Source organism: Nerophis ophidion, linkage group LG03 (assembly GCF_033978795.1).
Source record: "Nerophis ophidion isolate RoL-2023_Sa linkage group LG03, RoL_Noph_v1.0, whole genome shotgun sequence".
Taxonomy (NCBI): Eukaryota; Metazoa; Chordata; class Actinopteri; order Syngnathiformes; family Syngnathidae; genus Nerophis; species Nerophis ophidion.
The window spans coordinates 14,055,781-14,080,780 of record NC_084613.1 but is presented as its reverse complement, the minus strand read 5'-3'; the positions used below and the strand labels follow the sequence as shown (position 1 = coordinate 14,080,780).

Here is a 25,000-nt window from a genome sequence, read left to right as displayed (position 1 = left end):
CAAAATCCATATATATATGTATGTATATACAGCCAAGGTATTGTGGTTTATCCGTTAGAAAGTGTTCAATACAGGGGTAGAGCGTAATGTTTTTTTGGTTGGGAAAAAAAACACGGAGGCTATTTCATCCCTACAAGCCTGTTCCGCAGGTTACCCTGCTCTTCAGGGGATTTTTCGGATTTTTCAAATCCCCTAAACAGCAGGGAAACCTGCGAAACAGGCTTGTAGGGATGGAATATATTATATATATTCCCCTGCTCTTCAAGGAATTTGAAAAATCTGGGAAAAAGCCTCCGAAGAGCAGGGAAACTTGCAAAACAGGCTTGTAGGGATGAAATAGCATCCGTGTTTTTCCTGACCTAACAAATATACTGTATGTATATATAAATATACATATCAATAATGGAGGAATCCATCCCATCCATTTTTTACCGGTTGTCCCATTAATGGTTAAAATAACTGAGTATGTGAAAGTTGGACTCCCTCTGTGACGACCTCCTCAACGTTCTGTAATCAATCAGAAATATCAAGCAGCTAGAAGTCAAACATGGATACGTGTGTGGAGAGTTTTTAATTTTTTCCATCATGCCCTGCAATGGATTTAGGATTTTGAAGTTTTTTGCTGATCGGATGTTTTGTTGTTGTTGTTGTTGTTGGTGTTTTTCAACAACATCCTTAAAGTTTAGTGAGCAGGTTGTGTAATGTGTCACCATGTTTGTTCATTTTGCTGTTTGGTTGTTTCTTTCTGCGTCATGACTCGGGAAGGTTGTTTGGATTGGGTCATATAGGTACATTTCAAGAAAGCACACTTCGAACTGAGTTACTCATGTTGCCCACAGGAAGGCCAGGACTTGACGCCTGATATTAAAATTATATATGAAAACATTCTAATAGCCAGATTGCTCTTTGAACTCTTAATTTAAGACGCAGGGGGCCGTAGTTTGGACACCTTGTGATAAACATTAAGGGAAAAACCAGTCATGCACGCACTTTTCTGTCTTTCTTTGAAATGTGTTTCTGCAGCTGTGCTAAGAAACACGGGTGGGCCACACCCGTCCTCGCATGTTTTTTGCGGGTTTCTGCTGTTGGAACGTGTGTACGTTTCTGCTGTTGGAACGTGTGTACGTTCCTGCGGACGACGACCGTGAGAGGAGCTGCAGCTGGTTGTGTCAGGGGCTGAGTGACTCCTGAGAGGAGGCCCGTGTGCTGTTGGGTCGGAGTGCCGGTCCTGGTCCGCTAATTAGCACTTTGAACCGTGCATGTGTCAGGAGTAGGGCTGGGGCGATAAAAGCAGGTCAGGACGTATCACCAAGGTTGTGGTATAGGTTTATTTCTAACATTACTACACTCACACGTTCCACTTTCTCTTTGCAACTTGCTCTAAAAGGAGTAGGAAAAAGCAGAGCTTATTTAATCCTACCCCTTTTCCTTTACATAACAACGGCTAAGACTTTTTTTTCACTTCCTGTTCTCAGTTAATATAGTATACTCCATAAATAATAACATTTCACACACTAGATGAGGCAATTCCTGAAGGAATTGCGTGTGAACGCTCCAATGCTGAAGTTGAACTGAAATCCTGGATTTTTTTTTTAATTGTTGAAGTACAGCACACAATTTCCAAGCAGGCTGAATATTTTGAAGTTGGAACCGTTTGAATCAGATGGAAAAATGTGGGAGTTGTGGAACTTTGAAGAACTTCCCATTGATTTAAATGGGAATTCCCCCAAAATTTGGGGATTTCGAGAAAAACGGGAATTTTTTTGAAAATGGTAAAAAAAATCACATTTTGAATGGTCTGAATGAGTTGAAATGGTTGGTGTTGAAATTGTTCAAATCGGTCGAGAAATGTTGACATACTAACCTGTTGAATTGAGAAATGGTATTACGAAATTCCTGGAATTTGGGGAAAAATTTTCCAGTTCTGATTAAGAGGAATGTTTTGACGGTGAAACGCTTGAAGTGAGTTGAAAAATGTGGGAGGAGTAGTTGCAAGAGAAAAAGGGTGGAAATAGGGCTCTGGAAAACTAGAAATTCTGGAAAATCCTGGAATTTTTTTTCTAGAATTGTTGAAGTAGAGCACACAATTCCCAAACAGGCTGAATATTTAGAAGTTGGAACAGTTTGAATCAGATGGAAAAATGTGGGAGTTGTGGAACTTTGAAGAATGTCCCATTGATTTCAATGGGAATTTCCCCAAAATTTGGGAATTTCGGGAAAAGCAGGAATTTTTGGGAAAATGGTAATAAAAAAACTTGAATGGTCTGAATGAGTTGAAATGGTTGGTGTTGGAATTTTTCAAAACTGGTGGAGAAATGTTGACGTAGTAACATGTTCAATTGCGAGATGGTATTACGGAATTCCTAGAATTTGGAGAAAACTGGGGAATTTTTCCAGTTCAAAAAACAACTTTGTTTTTTTGTCCTAATGTTTTGACGGTGGAACGGTTGAAGTGGGTGTAAAAATGTGGGCTGAGTAGTCTCTACAAAAAAAAAAAAATGGTGGAAATAGGGGTTTGGAAAAGCAAGGAATCTGAAAAAACCTGGAATTTTTTGAACTTGGAAAAAGAGTAGTTTGAATTTCCAAGGTGGTGGAATGTATTGAAGGTTGAAGTTACATTACAAATATATATATATATATATATATATATATATATATATATATATATATATATATATATATATATATATATATATATATATATATGTATATGTATATATGTATATATATGTATATATGTATATATATGTATATATGTATATATGTATATATATGTATATATGTATATATGTATATATATGTATATATGTATATATATGTATATATGTATATATGTATATATATGTATATATGTATATATGTATATATATGTATATATGTATATATGTATATATATGTATATATGTATATATATGTATATATGTATATATACATATGTATATATGTATATATGTATATATACATATGTATATATGTATGTATATGTATATATGTATATGTATATGTGTATGTATATATATATATATATGTATATATATATGTATATGTATGTATACATATATATATGTATATATATATATATATATACATATATATGTATATATGTATATATATATATACATTAGGGTTGTAACGGTACACAAAAATTTCGGTTCGGTACGTACCTCTGTTTAGAGGTCACGGTTCGGTTCATTTTCGGTACAGTAAGAAAACAACAAAATATACATTTTTTGGTTATTTATGTACCAAATTTGTAAACAATTGCTTTATCCTTTTAACATTGGGAACACTATAATAATTCTGCCCACGTTAATCCACATTAAACTGCCTCAAGTTGTTGCTTTGATTAAATCAAATGAAAAAAACTTTCTTCTACATATAAAAAGTGCAACATTTCAAGTCAACTCATCATGCTTAATTTATTACAGCATTTGGGAAGCCTGTAGTTGACTTTTATTATGTAAATGTTATATTTGTATCAACATGTGATAGCAGGGACCCTGCCATTCAAAACTAGGCTGCTACATTACAAATGATTAATGTAACTATAGCTGAAAAAATAGTACAATAGCAATAGGAGAGACTATTCATCCCTGAACACCACGGAGTTCAATGAAATAACAGACAGACAGGGCTTTGCTGCCCCTAACACACACGCACACATACACACACAGCAAAATGAGCTAACGTTACGCTAAAAGCTAATTAGCCTTCACCTCAAGCCAGAACTGCGAGCAAGCTGAGCTGCAGTTTAAGTTTCTAGAAGGTCAACGGGCTCATAGTGATGTTTGTAGTAAGTGTGACTGGGAGGTGTTTTTTATAATTTGGGGAGAGTACGATGTCCGCTGCTCCCCTGCTAAACGAATATCTGCTCGACTCTGAAGCATTGATTACATGCGTTCTGAATACGCACTGCTGATTGGCTGTTATGTCGCTCTAAATACGCACTGCTGATTGGCTTTGTATGTAACCAATCAGATGGTTGTTTGGATGGTACAATGCTTGCTGCTGAGACAGAGGCAGAAAGCAGAGCAGCTTGTGAAGACTTTTGCTTACAAACTTGTTCGGTGGTCTTTGATTTAGAAATCAAATTTAATAAATATACCATTTTATACATATATATATATTTACATTGAATATGCGTTTCTCCTGCTGGTAATAAAAATATCAATAATTCCGACTATGGAATGATGCGAAGACGAGTGCGTAACAGTCAAGTCACGTGTCGTATGTTGTCCCCAGGCCCAGAGGAAAGAGGTGTTCCTGCAGGAGCGCTACAGCCACTACAGCCTGACCGACCCTTTCCTGGCGCTCCAGCGGGACTTTGACAGCGGCGTCCCGCGAGGCGACAAGGAGCGGCGGGCCCTGGGCTCCAGTCCCATGTCCGTCCTGGAGGCCGTCATGGCGCACTGCAGGAAGATGCAGGAGCGCATGTCGGCCCAACTCGCCGCCGCCGAGAGCCGCCAGAAGAGGGTAAGAGCCCTCCCCTTCCCCGACGTTGGATGTTACGCAACGTGAACGACTACATGATTGGTGTCTCCTTTCTATTTCCATCACTTGACTAAGTGCGTGCCTGTTTGTATGGCCCTCCCCCCTGTGATGGTGGGGGTGCGAGGAGAAAAGTGTTACATCAAAAAGCGAGTCAAAGACAAAAAAAATCAGCGTGTCCCGTGCCTGAAGCGACTGGAGATGAAACCAGTTGGGAGGTTTAGTGGCAACCACACGTGTTAGGAGGAAGTTAAATATACATGTGTGTACTCTGTGTGCGTACTGTGGTACATACTACATCTGTTTGCATTCAGACACGTTTTTAGAAGCCATGCAGCAAAGCCAAATGAAACCGATGTCTAAATATTTATGTTTATCATAAACTGCATGGATAGTAGTGACAATAAGTATTGTAGGTGTGGGCACATGCCACTTCAATGATTTTTTGGTAAACTACATTATTTTTTAAGCAGTATTTTGAAAGAAAATTTTTGGCACAAATTTTTATTTAGATATAAACACACACACACATACATATGTATAAATGTATATATGTGTATATATATATGTATATATATATATATATATATATATATATATGTGTGTATATATGTATATGAATGTATATATATGTAAGTATATGAATGTATGTATGTATGTATATACATATATTTATGTGTATATATATGCATACACACATCTATATACACCTATATGTATGTACTGTATTTGTGTGTGTATATATATATATATATATATATATATATATATATATATATATATACACATTTTTGTAAATACATATATATGTGTATGTATATATATCTATATACATATGTGTGTGTATATATATATATATATGTATATATATATGTGCGTATGTATATATGTGTGTATGTATACAGTGTATATACAGTATGTATATATGTATATGTACTTAAATAGACAGTGTGTGTATGTATATATATATATATATACAGTGGGGGCAAAAAAGTATTTAGTCAGCCAACGATTGTGCAAGTTCTCCCACTTAAAATGATGACAGAGGTCTGTAATTTTCATCATAGGTACACCTCAACTGTGAAAGACAGAATGTGAAAGAAAAATCCAGGAATTCACATTGTAGGAATTTTAAAGAATTTATTTGTAAATGACGGTGGAAAATATGTATTTGGTCAACCATTCAAAGCTCTCACTGATGGAAGGAGGTTTTGGCTCAAAATCTCACGATACGTGGCCCCATTCATTCTTTCCTTAACAGGGATCAATCGTCCTGTACCCTCAACAGAAAAACAGCCCCAAAGCATGATGTTTCCACCTCCATGCTTCACAGTAGGTATGGTGTTCTTGGGATGCAACTCAGTATTCTTCTTTCTCCAAACACGACGAGTTGAGTTTATACCAAAATGGATACATGGATGATACAGCAGAGGATTGGAAGAGTGTCATGTGGTCAGATGAAACCAAAATAGAACTTTCAGGGAGTGAAAAAGGGTGTCAAATGCAGAGATTATTTTCACCACACCTAGTGTGTGTGGGACAATCATTGATACTTTAACTTAACTTTAATATGGTGATAATAAAACTAGTAAATATTGCAGTAAAAAGCAGTATTAGTTCAGTATTCAAGTTAATATGGTGATAATAGAATAATTAAACTAATAAATATTGCAGTAAAAGCAGTATTAGTTCAGTATTCAAGTTAATATGGTGATAATAAAACAATGAAACTAATAAATATTGCAGTAAAAAGCATCATTAGTTCAGTATTCAAAACTGAGGAAGGAAACTAATTCAAAAGAAATAACTTCAATCCTCAACAAAACTTCTGGAGCTTCTGTTTCTTCATGCAGCTAACTATCTGTCCTGCTGCACACGCTGGACACGTAGCGAGGGCAGAGTAATGAATTTATTGAAAGTGCAGTGTGTAGTGTACTTTGGCACTGAACTAAACGCAGTCTCAAAGGAACACAACCTGCCGAGGCACAACATTCACATTTTGATGTCTGACCCCTGAGCCCTTGGCCTCTTGAAACTGCGGCCCTCTTCATGATGTCATCGAATAGTCCTATCCAAGAAGAAAAGTCCTTGGACAACAAGGGCTTTAGTGCGTGGGCGGTCAGTTGGCATGGAAACAATAAATCATCCGGGTCCTGGCACGGTAATGCCTCAGGCAGGATTGAAACCAAAGGTTTGCTTTAAAAAGGTGTTTTTGGGTGCCCTTTGCGACACAAGCGGTGGTCACCTGAGAGCGGTCACAGCTGCTCGCATGCACCTGGTGAGGCGTAAAAAGGAGCGATGGAAGCACACGCCCTCGGAGGCTCTCTGGGTTGCCGGGTAGAGAGCGTTGCAGCCGCTATCTTTAACCCTCCGTCCCTTTCCACTCTCGTCATCCTTCTGCTGCTGCTGAATTATCCAGGAGGGCTTTAGCCAGCTGAGAGTTGGTGTAGAACCTTGTCAGGGTGGGCTTACAAGCTGACTGAAGACCCCATGAATCAGTCATGCCCCCCCCCCCCCCCCCCCCCCACTTAAACCACAGTCCAATCCCTCTGCTCCGAATGCCTCTTTGCCAGTCATTTACAATCTTTATGTTAGACGACAACGTGTATGTTTTTCATTTTTTAATCATTCTAACTCGTAAAATATGGCAAGTTTGAGGTGGCTAATAATGCAGATAATAGAAGTACACTATTCCATCCTTAAATTACTATAAAATAAATTTACATTAAAATAACAAGTACTAGTATTATTGTTATTATGAGTGCTAACACAGATGAACTACTTTTAGCAGCACTGTGATCACAGAGAGCCAACTAGCTTATGCTGTTATATAGACATATTGAGCTGCTGCATGGGCTCTGAGTTGGTGAAAGTTAATTCTAGATTATAAATCATGCCTCTCACCTGGATAGTAGACGGTTGTGGACACAAACCCACAAATTGGTCAACTTTGACCTCCAAGTTAGACCCAGAGATGGCCAGAAAGACACAAATATTATATTGTTGCTGTCCGGGCCCTATTTATTGTAGCTCGGGCTCTATTTATTGATGCCTGTGCCCTGTTATTTGCTGCTCGAGCCCTATTTAATGATACTTGGGCCCTATTTGTTGTAGCTCAGGCCTTATTTTTTGCTGCTCGGGCCCTATTTTTTGCTGCTTGGGCCCTATTCTTTGCTGCCCGGGCCTTATTTATTGATACTCGGGCCCTATTTTCTGCTGCTCGAGCCTCATTTATTGATGCTATGACTGTATTTATTGCTGCTCGGGCTCTATTTATTGTAGCTTGGGCTCTCTATTTATTGATGCTCGGGCCCTATTTTTCGCTGCCTTGGCCTTATTCATTGCAACTTCGGCCCTATTTTATGCTGCCCGGGCCCTATTTATTGATGCTCGGGCCCTATTTATTGACGCTCAGGCCCTATTTATTGATGTTTGGTCCCTATTTATTGCAGCTCGGGACCTATTTATTGATGCTGGGACCCTATTTACAGCAGCAGTTCAGCACGTTGTTAATGTCACCGAGGTTTGTGTGTATAAAGTGCGGTGCTTTTTGTGTATGAAGTGCGGTGTTTTTTGTGTATGAAGTGTGGTCCTTTTCGTGTATAAAGTGTGGTCCTTTTCGTGTATAAAGTGTGGTCCTTTTCGTGTATAAAGTGTGGTCCTTTTCGTGTATAAAGTGTGGTCCTTTTCGTGTATAAAGTGTGGTCCTTTTCGTGTATAAAGTGTGGTCCTTTTCGTGTATAAAGTGTGGTCCTTTTCGTGTATAAAGTGTGGTCCTTTTCGTGTATAAAGTGTGGTCCTTTTCGTGTATAAAGTGTGGTCCTTTTCGTGTATAAAGTGTGGTGCTTTTCATGTATAAAGTGTGGTCCTTTTCACGAATAAAGTGTGGTCCTTTTCGCGTATAAAATCTGGTCCTTTTCACGTATAAAGTGTGGTTCTTTTCGCTTATAAAGTGTGGTTCTTTTCGCTTATAAAGTGTGGGCCTTTTCGCGTATAAAGTGTGGTCCTTTTCGCGTATAAAGTGTGGTCCTTTTCGCGTATAAAGTGTGGTCCTTTTCGCGTATAAAGTGTGGTTCTTTTCGCTTATAAAGTGTGGTCCTTTTCGCGTATAAAGTGTGGTCCTTTTCGCATATAAAGTGTGGTCCTTTTCACGTATAAAGCGTGGTCCTTTTCGCGTATAAAGCGTGGTCCTTTGTGTGTACAAAGTGTGGTCCTTTGTGTGTATAAACTGTGGTCCTTTGTGTGTACAAAGTGTGGTCCTTTGTGTGTATAAACTGTGGTCCTTTTTGTGTATAAACTGTGGTCCTTTTTGTGTATAAACTGTGGTCCTTTGTGTGTATAAACTGTGGTCCTTTGTGTGTATAAACTGTGGTCCTTTGTGTGTATAAACTGTGGTCCTTTGTGTGTATAAAGTGTGGTCCTTTTCGTGTATAACGTGTGGTCCTTTGTGTGTATAAAGTTTGGTCCTTTTCGCGAATAAAGTGTGGTGCTTTTCGCGAATAAAGTGTGGCCCTTTTCGTGTATAAAGTGTGGTCCTTTTATATAAAGTGTATAAAGTGTGGTCCTTTTCGCGTATCAAGTGTGGTCCTTTTCGCGTATCAAGTGTGGTCCTTTTCGCGTATAAAGTGTGGTCCTTTTCGCGTATAAAGTGTGGTCCTTTTCGCGTTTAAAGTGTGGTCCTTTTCGCGTTTAAAGTGTGGTCCTTTTCGCGTATAGAGTGTGGTCCTTTTCGCGTATAAAGTGTGGTCCTTTTCACGTTTAAAGTGTGGTCCTTTTCGCGTATAAAGTGTGGTGCTTTTCGCGAATAAAGTGTGGCCCTTTTCGTGTATAAAGTGTGGTCCTTTTATATAAAGTGTATGAAGTGTGGTCCTTTTCGTGTATAAAGTGTGGTCCTTTTCGTGTATAAAGTGTGGTCCTTTTCGCGTATCAAGTGTGGTCCTTTTCGCGTATCAAGTGTGGTCCTTTTCGCGTATCAAGTGTGGTCCTTTTCGCGTATAAAGTGTGGTCCTTTTCGCGTTTAAAGTGTGGTCCTTTTAGCGTATAGAGTGTGGTCCTTTTGGCGTATAGAGTGTGGTCCTTTTCGCGTATAAAGTGTGGTCCTTTTCATGTATTAAGTGTGGTCCTTTTCGCGTATCAAGTGTGGTCCTTTTCGCGTATCAAGTGTGGTCCTTTTCGCGTATAAAGTGTGGTCCTTTTCGCGTATGGAGTGTGGTCCTTTTCGCGTATAAAGTGTGGTGCTTTTCACGTATAAAGTGCGATGCTTTACGTGTATAAAGTGTGGGCCTTTGTGTGTTTAAAGTGTGGTTCTTTGCAATTGTGTGGTGGGCTACACACCTCATCTCCTCCCAATTAGCAGATAGCTGTGCCAGCTCCTTACGAGGAACAGCAGCCCCTGTGTGATGCTTTTGGAACATGAGGGTTCTTTCTAGTTGGAGTGATGGAGACCCCCTTAAGCCTCTCAGCCCTTTAGTCCAACGACTGCCCAGCTAACAGTAGTCATCACCTTCCAACTATAGCACACCGAGTCAGCGTAGATCAAGTCAGCTCTTTTCCAGCATCACTGAAACAAACGTGTGGCTGTCCACTTGTCACACAACTTGCAACAGAACGACAGTGATGTCATCCGTCCACGTGGAGGCACTCTGACTAATAAATGTAGCGTATGCAGTGATGTCATCCGTCCACACGGCGGCACTCTTTCACATGTATCTTCTGTGAGAGGTGCTGTCCAAACATGGCTGCTGGTGCCACACACAATAATTGGTCATGTGACGCGGCTCCTACCTTAAACTACTATGGCTGTTGAAAAGAGAGAACATCACAATTTTAACATGCTTTACAAAACAAAGAGTAACTTTGGGATGATAAATGTTTTACAAACACAACACAATATAATGTAGTACAAACAAGTACAGTAGTTGTGTGTCATAATAACCTACAGAATTGACCTTCTACGGGATCTCCTTTAAGCAGCTCCTCCTTATTTTCAAGGATAAATGTTCAGATTTTATCGTCTTTTGATCGCCATCATGGACTAGCAGTGCTACGCTCCAACTCTTCCACTTCTTCTTCCTCAGCACTGTCCTTCACGCTCACCGTTTCACAACCATGCTTGTTAAACAAAGTTCTGTCCATCTCTAGCAAAGACATCTTATAAGTAGACACAGCATTAACCACTACTGCGCTGACGAGACACGGGACCGCCATCTTGGAGTAGTGATCCGCTCCACTCAGTGCAATTTTCATGTGTTTTTTGTCATACGTGTAGCTATGATAAAGGCCACATGTTTTATTATTCATACTTTTCTTAACAGTAATAGAATATTCTCATATGATATAAGGGATCAGACGTCCCCGATCAAAACTGGGAATACAATCCTAGTTCATATATATATATATATATCCATCCATCCATCCATTTTCTACCGCTTATTCCCTTTCGGGGTCGCTGGCGCCTATCTCAGCTACAATCGGGCGGAAGGCGGGGTACACCCTGGACAAGTCGCCACCTCATCGCAGGGCCAACACAGATAGACAGACAACATTCACACACTAGGGCCAATTTAGTGTTGCCAATCAACCTATCCCCAGGTACATGTCTTTGGAAGTGGGAGGAAGCCGGAGTACCCGGAGGGAACCCACGCATTCACGGGGAGAACATGCAAACTCCACACAGAAAGATCCCAAGCCTGGATTTGAACCCAGGACTGCAGGACCTTCGTAATATATATATATATATATATATATATATATATATATGTATATTTATATTTGCGTTATTAGAGTCAACATTGCAACTTTTTATGGTTACATTTGATCTTTTATTACACTTTTCATGTTGTTTTTTTCAATGGTATTCGTAGAATGTGTCGCAGGCTAATAAAAATACAGCTGCGGGCGGCAAATGGCCCACGGCCACACTTTGGTCACCCCTGGTGTAGCCTCAGAAGTGGACTAAGACTATGTTTGTATCCTGGCAGCTGGAGATGGAGAAGCTGCAGCTGCAGAGCCTAGAGCAGGAGCACCGCAAGCTGACGGCGCAGCTGAAGGACGAGCGCGAGAAGAACAAGCACATAGTCATGATGCTGGTGCGCGAGTGCAAGCAGCTGGCCACGCGCGTGGTGGAGGAGTCGCAGCGCTTCGACGAGCTCCAGGCCCGACTGGACGAGGAGAGCCGCTCGTCCGGCCGCCTGGAGGAAGAGCTGAGCGCCGAACGCCAGCGCGGCCAACAGATGGAGGCTAAGATGGAGAAGCAGCTGTCTGAGCTGGACACGGAGCGGGAGCAGCTGCGGGCCAGGCTGGGTCGCGAGGAGGCCGAGAGTCAGAATCTACGGCAGCAGGTGGATCAGCTCAGGACTGAACAGAGAGACGCAAAGGGGGGCCAAGCTCCCCCCGGTGCCTCCACGCCGCCTACACCCACAGCTTCCGTGTGCGTGGCCACTGAACCTGTCTGCTGTCGAACGGCTTCCTGCCAAACGGACCAGCCCCTCGCTGAAGTGGAGGCTCCCAAGAAGACTCCTCTCACCATACCCGTCAAACCGGCCCCGGGCCCATACGCAGGCCTCAGCCTGCCAAAGACATCCGGCAGGGGTGTCGTCCACAGTAGCTCGGGAGGACTGGCACAGACCGAGAACGGCTCGGAGGCCCAGGCCGGCCCCCACGGCGTACCCAGTGGGGTCAGCCCGCGAGTCCAAGCGGCTCGCTACAAGTTCCAGGAACAGGACCAAAACGGCACGGCCTCCCAGAGTCCTCCGGCCCGCGACCTCTCCCCGACCAACCGTGACAACTTTGCTGCCAAGCAACAAGCGCGCCACACAGTCACCCAGGTCCTGTCACGCTTCACCAGCCCCCCTGCGGGCGGGGGTGGGCCGCTAAGGCCCGGCCTGTCTCACTCTGCCTCAGAGGGCGGACCCTTCCCCAGCCGCCTAAGCCATCCCATTGGCCTTAAGTCACCTACAGTGGCCAGGATTGACAGGGGCAATCCTCCCCCAATCCCTCCCAAAAAACCAGGGCTCTCCCAGACCCCGTCTCCTCCTCATCCGTCCATTAAGGGGCTGGGGGACAGCAGCCGCTCCCATGGGGTGGGGCTAAAACCAGCCACACCCCAGCTTCCGCCCAAACCTGCCCTGGACCTGGTACCAGCCCTGACCGCCTCTCAGGTGGGTGTATGCCCGCTCTCTAACCCCCCGGGGCCTGGGCAACCGGCGTCATCAGAATGTGTCCCTGTCATCAACCCTGCCACTGCTGTTAGTAGCCCCTCCTCCATTATCCCCCCTCCCATCTCCCTCTCCATTAGTGCTCCATCCACCTGTAGCCCCCGTACCTCCACAAGCAGCCCCCTGGCAACAGCATCAGGTAAAGGGGATCTTCCAATTCTCACCACTGCCTCTCTTCCAGCTATCACTTTGTGGCACCGAGCCTAGCCTTAGCCTAGCCTAGTAGGAAATAGCCTAGCCTGGAAGAGAATATCCTAGCCTAGTAGGAAATAGAATAGCGTAGCAGGAAATAGCCTAGCCTATTAGGTTCCAGCCTAACCTTAGTCTAGCCTAGTAGGAAATAGTCTAAGTGGCAGAAAATAGACTAACCAAGTAGCTAATAACTAGCGAATAACCTAGCCTAGTAGGTACAAGCCTAGCCTCAGCCTAGCCTACTAAGGAATAGCCTAGCCTTGCCTCGTAGGAAATAGACCAGCGTAGCAGAAAATAGCCCAGCTTAGCAGAAAATAGCCCAGCCTAGTAGGTACAAGCTTAGCCTTAGCTTAGCCTAGTAGGAAATAGCCCAGCCTAGTAGGTACAAGCTTAGCCTTATCTTAGCCTAGTAGGAAATAGCCTAGGTAGCAGGAAATAGCCTAACAGAGTAGGTAATACCCTAGCCGAGTAAGCAATAACCTAGTTTACCAGGAAATAACCTTTCCTACTTGGGCATTGGCTAGCCTATTAGGTACAGGCCTAGCCTTAGCTTAGCCTATTAAAAATAGCCTAGCCTAGTAGGTAATAGCTTAGCCTAGTAAAAAAAAATAGCCTAGCGGAGCAGGAAATAGCCTAACCTATCAGGAATTAGTTTAGCATAGCAGGAATTAGCCTAGCCGAGCTTAACAAGAAATAGTCTAACCCAGTAGGTAATAGCCTAGACTTAGCCTAGCCTAGTCTAATAAAAAAAATAGCTCGCCTAGTAGGTAATAGCCTAGCCGAACCTCTTAGAAAATAGCCTAGCGTAGCAGGAAATAGCCTAGTCAAGGTACAAGCCTAGCCTTAGTCTAGCCTAGTAGAAAACAGCCTAAGTGGCAGGAAATAGACTAACCAAGTAGCTAATAACTAGGGAATAGCCTAGCCTAGTAGGTACGAGCCTAGCCTCAGTCTAGCCTATTAAGAAATAGCCTAGCCTCGTAAGAAATAGACCAGCATAGCAGGAAATAGCAGAGTCTAGTAGGTAGTAGTCTAGCCTTAGCCTAGCCTATTAGGAAATAGCCTAAGAAGCAGGAAATAGCCTAACCAAGTAGGTAATAGCCTAGCTTAGTACGGAAAAACCTAGTTTAGCAGGAAATAACCTTTCCTACTTGGGAATAGCCTAGCCTATTATGTACAAGCCTAGCCTTAGCCTAGCCTATTAAGGAATAGCCTAGCTTAGCAGATAATTGCCTAGCCTAGCCTAGTAAAAAAATATCCGAGCGTAGAAGGAAATAGCCTAACCTCGCATAACAAAAAATAGTCTATCAATTAGGTCTAGCTGAGCCTAGTATAATAAGAAATAGCCTAGCCTAATAGATAATAGCCTAGCGTAGCAGGAAATAGCCTAGCCTAGCAGGAAATTATCTTAGCGTAGCAGGAAAAAGCCTAACCTCGCATAACAGGAAATAGCCTAACCAAGTAGGTAATGGCCTAGCCTAATAAGAAATAGACTAGCCTAGTAGGTAATAACCTTGCCTATTAAGGAATAGCCTGGCCTTAACCTAGCCTAGCCTAATAAGAAATAGCCTAGCCTAGTAGGTAATACCCGAGCATAGCAGGAAGTAGCCTCGCTGGTAGGGAATAGCTTAGCCTAGTCCGGTAGGTAATTTAGCCTAGCAGCTTTGTTTCTTATTTCTCCGCCTCCATCCTCTGGGGGCGCTGTTGTCTTTGCCACAAGTCAGTCAGTGCAGTAAGTAGACGAGATCAGGAGATGAAGCTACTTAAGAGACCTTGAAGATCTTCCTGTTCCTCTCCTCTCTGAAGCTGATGCCAGAGGCTGCTCTGGCCTCCTTTTGTGCCTTCCTGACTTCCCATCCTCCTCCCAACTTCCTGCCTTCATCTCCTCTTAACTTCCTGCCTTTATCTCATCTTAACTTCCTGCCTTCATCTCATCTTAACACCCTGCCTTCATCTCCTCTTAACTCCCTGCCTTCATCTTATCTTAACTTCCTGCCTTTATCTCATCTTAACTTCCTGCCTTCATCTCCTCTTAAGTTCCTGCCTTCATCTCCTTTTAAATTCCTGCCTTCATCTCCTAACTTCCTGCCTTCATCTCCTCTTAACTTCCTGCTTTCATCTCCTCTTAAATTCTTGCCTTCATTTCCTCTTAACTTCCTGCCTTTATCTCCTCTCATTTTCCTGCCTTCATCTCTTAACTTCCTGCCTTCATCTCCTCTTAACCTCCTGCCTCATCTTCATTTAACTTCCTACCTTCATCTCCTCTTAACTTCCTGCCTTCATCTCTTAACTTCCTACCTTCATCTCCTCTTAACTTCCTGCCTTCATCTCTTAACTTCCTACCTTCATCTCCTCTTAACTTCCTGCCTTCATCTCTTAACTTCCTACCTTCATCTCCTCTTAACTTTCTGCCTTCATCGCTTAAATTAATGCCTTCATTTCCTCTTAACTTCCTGCCTCATCTTCTCTTAACTTCCTACCTTCATCTCCTCTTAACTTCCTGCCTTCATCTCTTAACTTCCTACCTTCATCTCCTCTTAACTTCCTGCCTCATCTTCTCTTAACTTCCTGCCTTCATCTCCTTTTAAATTCCTGCCTTCATCTCCTAACTTCCTGCCTTCATCTCCTCTTAACTTCCTGCTTTCATCTCCTCTTAAATTCTTGCCTTCATTTCCTCTTAACTTCCTGCCTTTATCTCCTCTTAACTTCCTGCCTTCATCTCCTCTCATTTTCCTGCCTTCATCTCTTAACTTCCTACCTTCATCTCCTTTTAACTTCCTGCCTTCATCTCTTAACTTCCTACCTTCATCTCCTCTTAACTTTCTGCCTTCATCGCTTAAATTAATGCCTTCATCTCCTCTTAACTTCCTGCCTCATCTTCTCTTAACTTCCTACCTTCATCTCCTCTTAACTTCCTGCCTTCATCTCTTAACTTCCTACCTTCATCTCCTCTTAACTTCCTGCCTCATCTTCTCTTAACTTCCCGCCTTCATCTCCTCTTAACTTTTCGTCCTCGTCTTCTTTTAACTTCCTTCCTTCATCTCCTCTTAAATTCCTGCCTTCCTCTAATCTTAATTTCCTACCTAATCTCCTCTTAACTCTCTGCCTTCATCCCGTAAATCCCTGCCTTCATCTCCTTTTAACTTCTTTCCTTCATCTCTTTCCTGCCTTCATCTCCTCTTAACTTCCTTCCTTCATCTCTTTCCTGCCTTCATCTCGTCTTAACTTCCTTCCTTCATCTCTTTCCTGCCTTCATCTCCTCTTAACTTCCTTCCTTCATCTCTTTCCTGCCTTCATCTCCTCTTAACTTCCTTCCTTCATCTCTTTTTTGCCTTCATCCCTTAACTTCCTGCCTTCATCTCCTCTTAACTTTCTTCCTTCATCTTCTCCCTGCTTTCATCATCTCTTAACTTCCTGCCTTCATCTCCTCACTTCCTGTCCTTCTTTAGCCTGTGTGTTGTTGAGGTGAACTCATTGTGAACACAGGATTGTGTAAATTGACAACACTTTACACTGTACGGGTGTCAAACCGGTTTTCACTGAGGACCACATCAGTTATGGCAGCATGAAATAGTGAATATACATGAATATTCATGTAAGATATTATTGCCTATGTATTTAAGTATTACAGATTTTCCACGTACATTGTAAAATACAAATCTGAAGAGTTTGCAGTAAAAGTAGAGTAGAGTTGACAACATTTTACCATAAATATTATGGTGGTTTTTACAGCATATTACTGTGAATTGGAAAAAGCTTTTTTCCGGAAAAAAACAAGCAGCTCAGTTTTACCGCATCATCTATTGTCATTTTTGCAAAATAGAATTTCATGCAAGACTTCTTTATGAAATCATCCATCCATCCATTTTCTACCGCTTGTCCCTTACGGGGTCGCGGGGGGCGCTGGCGCCTATCTCAGCTACAATCGGGCGGAAGGCGATCATACTTCAAGCAAATATTTAAGTATTCATTTTTATTCCCCCCCAAAAAATGTTGGTTTAGTTTGTGTTGCAATATTATATATTATTAAAGTTTAAAATACATGCATTTTTTTTCTGCGAAAATAGAAAGAACAAATACATTTACCGTTAATTCCGAACTATAAGCCACTATTTTTTTCCTACGCTTTGAACATTGCTCATAAAACAGTGCATCTATTTTATGGATTATTCTTTGCTGACGGACATCATGCAAATAGTTTAAAAGAAAAAAAGTGAGCAAAGACAGTGAAAAGGTGTTATTGTTTGTGCTATAGCGCCATCTTTTGTAGGAGGGGCTACCCTTCTGTTTAGACAGGCGTCAGCAATTTTTTCAGCAAATTCAAATAAAAGTTAATATTTACACACACACACACACATATATATATATATATATATATATATATATATATATATATATATATATATATATATATATATATATATATATATACATATATACATACATATAGATATGAGCTTTCATACTAAAGTACAAGATCCGTTACGTCTTCGAGCCATCCAAAGCGTTTTGGCTCAGAAGGATCCTTCATTCATCACTCCAAACAATGTTTGTAAGTTTTACAATATAAATAAAACCATTCTTACTTACTAAAACGTCCCACGTGTGATGTCCTTAGGAGTATTTTCGTGTATATTTGTACGTTTTATTGTAATATAATCGAGCTAGCTTTGTTGGCATTGGGTAATATGCTAACATGTTTACGAGTGTCTGTATTAGTATTATTAACTTGCAATGGTATCCTTTTTGTATTGTTTCACAAATTCCTCAGTAAATTTGCCAAAATGTCACCGTGGAGTTATTGAGTCTGTTTAGCTGATTGGAGAGCTAGCTTGCGCAGTTAGTGGGTCCGTGATGATGACTTCTGTTTTGTTTGATCAGCCGTTTTACTGCCGTGTTACACACACTGTTTGGAAACAATTGGCATGTAAACAAACGTTCTTCTTATAGTCCGGTGCGGCTAATGCATGGAAAATGTTGTTTTTTTTCTTCTAAAATTTAGTGGGTGGGGCTTATATACCGGTGCGCTCTATTGTCGGGAAAATACTGTAGTCGGACAAGATTTTGTACTTTATTGGCACATATTATTTCCAGGCTTTTGCAGGCCACATACAATGATGTGGGCCCCTGGACCTTGAGTTTGACACCCGTGCTTCAAACCCTGACCATGACCTTATAAAACCACATACAGTTTGCATGTTCCTTCCATTGTCTGCCAACCAAAACCTTACAATGTGTTGCTATTCCTGCTGTTTACTTGTTTTCTACCTCCTATTCTTTTTGCTGATTATCATTAGTCACACCATATGCTAGTTAGCATTGATTAGTATTGCTGTAAAAAAAAAAAAAAAAAGAACGGATGTATTGCATTCTCTCTTTGGACCAGCAGGGGCCGCCCTTGTTAGAAGCTGTCGTATGTCAAATCTGTTTTGTACTCAGGCGTCTTTTCTTCCCTCCTCCTCCTCCTCGCCCTCCTCAGCACTTCTAGCGTGGTTCTCCTCCCTTCCTCCTAGTTTAACCTGTGCCCCACCTGCTCCTCCTCCTCCTCCTCCTACCTCTCTGCAGGCTGGTGTCCCTCCATAGTCCCCCCCCTTGGCGGCGGTGGGCCCGCTGCCCTGGACGGCGGGCGCCCCCTGCTCCTCCTCCAAGCTGCTTCCCAGGGAAACGTCACTTTATTGTCAATGCTGCTTAACCGACCCCCCCCGACCACAACCGCTGACCCCCGACGCGCCACCGCCGTGGTCAACCAGCTCCATCATGACCACCAAGACCACCTCACTTCTGCCTTGTTTGCTGCTGCTCAAAACGGACACGCAGGTACGCGCGCACCTGTTCACTTGCTAAGCCAGGGCTGCCCAAACCCTCTCCCCTCAGGGCCACAGACTGACAAACCACCTTTAAAACCAGTCCAGTATCTTGATTTCTCTCTAAGAACCACAAAATGCAAATTCAGAATGCCGAAGAGCCAAAGCGAAATGCTAACAGTTAGCACGCTAGTCAGATAACATCAAGTAACAAGAAATATGACAAAAAAGCCTCGCATGCTACCAGTACTATGCTAAAAAATAGCATGCTTACAGTTAGCCTTTGTGAAATACCAATATATATTACACTAAATTATCTAAAAAAAAAAGAGGTACTATGCTTATGTTAGCATGTTAAAATGCTAACTAACATACGTTAAGTCGCAAAATATATTACTCTGAGAAGTTAATTAAAGGGCTAGCATGCTAATGTTAGCCGGCACACATATAAAAGCAGCTAACAATTTGCATTGGTGTTGTTGTTATGATTGGAATATACATTCAATGACAGCTAACGCTAGCTATCCAAATTGCTATTGTTCGCTAATAACGCCCAAAGCTAATGCCCGTGCATGTGTTATGTACGTATATAGATCTGTCATTACGTAGGAGAAATCGGGATTTACTGTGTCAAATACTTTGGAAAGATTTCATCACCTCCAAATTTGTTAATGAAAATTACAACAATGATGCAAGTTTCAATCTAACAGCTGGTGCGAAATAAGTACTTTCTAAAATTATTTTATTTCATTATTCGTTCATTTTTTCGTAATTGTATTTATTTTTAATTTACTTAAAATCCATGTATTATTTTTTGGGTGCATAATAAGTGCAATAGTTACAGTATCAACACTTTGTAGGGCGCAACAAAACACACACAAAACACACTATACAGTCCGGCCACCAATCTACTTAAAAAACCCGACGGTGACATGTGTTGCTAGCTGGGTTCTCACGTGACATCACGCCCAGCTGCCGACTCACTCCGGCACCTGCTGATCACTCCAGCAGCACTGAGAGCGGACTCAGCCAAACTACCTTGAGGTATTGTTGACATTTTAGATGCCACCAAAGAAATTGACTCAAAATAATGCTCCGTCAGTAAAATATGGTTCTACTTTTCCCAAAAATGTGTTAGCTTGATGCTAATATACATTGGCTTCGCATTGACATGCTGCTGATTAGCATTGGCAATTTCAACACCTTTAAATTTGATAATGAAAATTACAACTAAGATGGACGTTCCAATCAAACAGCTGCTGTGTTATAAGTACAATAGTTGCAGTCTTAACACTTTGTAGGGCGCAACAAAACACACCCCTAACTATACACTAGTTGTAATATAGTGAGAAAAATCTGACAAGAATATTTAGGAATATTCTGAGAAAATCCTGGGGGGTTCTGGTCTCAAGGTCTTCTCCTGCCTACTGGTGACTTTCAGCAGGTTTTCGGCCATGTTGAATACTTCTGTTGTTGTTTTTTGGCTCAGACTGCGTGACGCTGCTGCTGTCTTCCGGTTCGCCCACTGACGTGTCCGACCAAAACGGATTTACACCTTTGCACTTTGCCGCCGCCCACGCCCACAGCGGGTGAGCATAGACGGGCGTCGCACACACACACACACACACACACACACACACAGGTTGTGAGTCCAAGTACGGGACTAACCCCGGCGTCTTACTTCCAGCTGCGTGGAGGCTCTGCTGGCTGCCGGAGCCGCTGTGGGCGCGGAGGCGAGCGGCGGCCAGACCGCCCTCTTCTTGGCCAGCGAGGCAGGCAGCGTCGACTGCGTCCGATTGCTGCTGGACGCTGGCGCTGACCGCTCCACAACTGTGGCAGTAAGTCTGCATGACGTCATCCACATCGTTATCTCTCAATGCTTTTATTGAACATTTCTGCAATACAGCCAAATATGATTTGATCTTTTTTACCCACAACCTGCTGATAAAGGCAGTCCTTAAAAAGGAATAAAAGTCACTTTGAAAAAATGAAGGCCCTAAAAAGCATTATATTATTTTCCAGACTATAGAGCATACCGGTATGAGCCACACCCACTCATACTTGCCAACTCTCCCGATTTTCCTGGGCGACTCCCGAATTTCAGTGCCCTTCCCGAAAATCTCCCGGGGCAACCATTCTCCCTATTTCCACCCGGACAACAATATTGGGGGCGTGCCTTAAAGGCACTGCCTTTAGCGTCCTCTATAACCTGAAGAGGAGACTATTATGTATGTCTCCGTTATCCATAGGTTTATCTCTAACCCATAAAGTAGGCAGGCATGAAGCTATTTCTTAGCGTGTGTTTATTCCAGCCGGCACGTTAATACACTGTCACACAACAACACCCGGATTCCCATCATGCATTGGTTCAAAACTACAGCAAGTAGTAATGTCCAAAAACATAACAGGGACGAAGGGGAAGAAGATACACGGCAACGACGAGTAAGAAGAAAAAGCACACTTGCAAGTTTCAAAATGATTGGAAATAAATAATTTCGATTCATCCAGGACAGCTCGAAGGGGCAGGGGCATGCTGCCTGCAAATTTTGTAGATCAGACTTTTCCATTGAACATGGTGAACGGATTATTTATTTGTATATATATATATATATATATATATATATATACATATGTATATATATATATATAAGAAATACTTGAAAATATATAGCAGAAACGCTATGGACGGTTCGAAGACGTAACGGATCTTGTACCGCCTACAAAAGAAGGCGCCATAGCACAAACAATAACTCCTTTTCAGTGTCTTTGCTTGTTTTTTGTATGCTTTTGATCATATATATATATATATATATATATATATATACAGATATATATGTGTGTGGGAAAAATCACAAGACTACTTCATCTCTACAGAACTGTTTCATGAGGGGTTCCCTCAATCCTCAGGAGATTTTAATGGAAGCATTCACATACAATGGTTTATATAGGGCACAGAGTGGGTGGGTACAGGCAGGCGTAGGGGCGTGGTGATCGGCTCATGTGTTACCTAGGAGGTGTTTCCGTCTGTGACGGCATGTTGAAATGATTTCACTGCGCTTGTTGAGGGATGACGGATCTGGATGATATATTATAAACAGTTTCTCTTTTAAGCATAGGTTGCATCTTTTATTACCACTGTTGTAAGGTGTGCTGGATGCAAGAATTTGCCATGTTATTGAATATTCGACATTATTGTCTTTGAATATTCAATAACATGGCAAATTCTTGCATCCAGCACACCTTACACCCGTTTTTACTGTTTATATAATAAACAGTTTCTTAAAAGAGAAACTGTTTATTATATATCATCCAGATCTGTTGTCCCTCAACAAGCGCTGCGAAATCATTTCAACATGCCGTCACAGACGGAAACACCTCCTAGGTAACACATGAGCCGATCACCACGCCCCTACGCCTGCCTGTACCCACCCACTCTGTGCCCTATATAAACCATTGTATGTCAATGCTTCCATTAAAATCTCCTGAGGATTGAAAGAACCCCTCATGAAACAGTTCTGTAGAGATGAAATAGTCTTTTGATTTTTCACACACATACATATTGCGCTCTACCACGGTATCGAGCACTATTCTCTGGATAATCCAATCAAGACAGATATATATATATATACATACTGTATAGTATATAAACTCTATATCTCCCCTGAGATTTGCTGATGCCTGCAGAAAGCCTGTATAGAAGATATTTACTTGAAGGATGTTTGGGGGGATACATTGTGGTTGTCTACAGTACAAATGCATTCTTAGTTTTAAATCCTTCCTCGGGTTTCCATGGCAACCACAGGCGTTCCCTGCCGCTTGCCTGTATTCTTTGTGCTCCGTCAAGCCGCACGGCTTCGATGTCGCCGAGAGCTCCCACTCGGCTTTATTTGTGCCTGCTGGTAAATGTGGAGAAAACCTAAGGATGTTTCTGCCGTGGACTCCCGCAGGACCAGTGCACGTGTTTGCACGCCGCAGTCCGCTCGGGCCACCAAGACACGCTGCGTCTGCTCCTGTGTCACCCCGATGGCGCCCGCCCGCTGCCCGCCGCTCTCCTGAACCGAGCCAACGCCGACGGATGGACGGCCGCGCACACGGCCGCCGCTCTCGGCCTGAAGGTGCCCGAGGACGCCGCCTCCCAGCCTACGAGGTGTTCCTAATGAAGTGGGCTGTGTGTGCAGGACTGTCTCGGGGTGCTCTTGAGCCACAGCGCGCTGGACATCGAGAGGCGAGATAAATGTCGCCGCACCATTCACGACGTCGCCACTGACGACTGCAAAGATCTCATCGAAAACCTCAGTGAGTGTTGTTGGGAAAGAAACACAACAATGTTGTCCAAAAGTTTTAACGTTTTCTGCAAATAGTTTTGACACATTACAACATAAAATTGCAATAAAACCTCAAACAGATGACATATAAGAATAAAAAGTTGCAATGTTGACTCTAAAAACACAAAACCGCCATGCAGGATGTTTTTTACTTTAAAACTGTCATTGTTCCAAAAAAAAATAATGAATCAAAATCAGTGTTGGTATGAATTATTGCCATATTTAAATACTATGCATCAAATATTACACTTTCAAATATTTTTGGGTGGTAATATTGCATATTTTGTGTTTTTGCCGTGAAAACAGGATTTTCTTTAACAAAGAGGGAATAAAATATAAAACAAATCATACAAATATTTCAAAAATATATATATAATTGTGTTTTTGCTATAAAAATGCAGTTTTCTTGGGCGAAAAGGGGGCATATCAAAAAAAACATGACAAATATATAATTGACAAATCTGAAGTTGAAAGTAAAAGGGAAAAAAAAAGTAAGACTTATTTGCAACTTTTTTAAACTATCATTGCTCAAAAAATAATGATGTGAAGTGAATTATATTTATAATATTGAATCAATGTTATGAATTATTGACATATTTAATTACATCACATTAAATATTACACTTTGAAATATTTTAGATGGAAAATATTGCATATTTTGTGTGTTTGTCATCAAAAAACAAAGTGTTCTTTGACAAAAAGGATATTACAAAAAAAAAATCATGAACAAATAATAAAAACTTCTAATCGAAATATCGAGCTGAAGTTGAAAGTGAAAAAGAAAGGTGTGACTTGTTTTAAACACTCTTATGAGTGGGACAGTTTTGGATCCCCAATCATTTTAGTAAATAATTTTTTCATAATAATTCATTAAAATCAGTGTTGTTATGAATTATTGCAATATTTAAGGCCTTAATTACTTCACATGCAATATTCCTTTTTAAAATTGTTTTTTGGAAAATATTGCATAATTTGTGATTTTGCCATAAAAACAAGATTTTCTTTAACAAAAAGGGAATAAAACATAAAACAAATCATAAAAATAAAAACTTATAATTGTGTTTTTGCTTTAAAAATACAACGTTTTCTTGAACAAAAAGAGGACATAACAAAAAAACATGACAAATATATAATCGACAAATCTGAAGTTGAAAGTAAAAGGAAAAAAGGTAGGACTTATTTTTGACTTTTTTTAAACTATCATTGCTCAAAAAATAATAATGAATTCAAATCAATGTTATGAATTACTGACATATTTAAGCTTCAATTACCTCACATTAAATATTACACTTTGAAATATTTTAGGGAGAAAATATTGCATATTTTGTGTTTGTCATCAAAAAACAAAGTTTTATTTGACAAAAAGGATATTACAAAAAAAACCATGAACAAATAAAAACTTCTAATCGAAATATCGAGCTGTAGTTGAAAGTGGAAAAAAAAGGTGTGACTTATTTTTAATACTCTAATGAGTGGGACATTTTTGGATCCCCAATCATTTTAGTGGATATTTTTTTTCATATTAATGAATTAAAATGAGTGTAGTTCTAAGTTTTTGCAATATTTAAGGTCTCAATTACATTACATGAAATATTCCTCTTTAAAATAGTTTTTGGGAAAATATTGCAAATCTTGTGATTTTGCCATAAAAACATGATTTTCTTTAACAAAAAGGGAATAAAACATAAAACAAATAAAAAAAAAAACAACTTATTGTGTTTTTGCAATAAAAATATGTTTTCTTGGACAAAACGGGGACGTGACAAAAAAACATAAAACATAATTGACAGATCTGAAGTTGAAAGTAAAAGGAAAAAAGGTAAGACTTTTTTTTTACTTTTTTTAAACTATCATTGCTCAAAAAATAATAATTAATTCAAATCAATGTTATGATTTATTGACATATTTAAGCTCCAATTACATCACATTAAATACTACACTTTGAAATATTTTAGGGGGAAAATATTGCATGTTTTGT

At 40.9% G+C, this 25,000-nt stretch overlaps 1 protein-coding gene across 2 annotated transcripts in view; it reads left to right on the top strand.

The window, feature by feature from the left end:
• Positions 1-25,000, top strand: part of cttnbp2 (cortactin binding protein 2) — a 120,572-nt gene that overhangs the window by 78,747 nt on the left and 16,825 nt on the right. For both annotated transcript variants that reach the window (XM_061894315.1, XM_061894316.1), the window contains exons 3-9: positions 4,243-4,473; positions 11,469-12,843; positions 18,459-18,710; positions 20,187-20,286; positions 20,385-20,535; positions 22,645-22,812; positions 22,876-22,993. In XM_061894315.1, the coding sequence (XP_061750299.1) occupies positions 4,243-4,473; positions 11,469-12,843; positions 18,459-18,710; positions 20,187-20,286; positions 20,385-20,535; positions 22,645-22,812; positions 22,876-22,993 (2,395 nt within the window). The remainder of the gene's footprint in view (positions 1-4,242; positions 4,474-11,468; positions 12,844-18,458; positions 18,711-20,186; positions 20,287-20,384; positions 20,536-22,644; positions 22,813-22,875; positions 22,994-25,000) is intronic.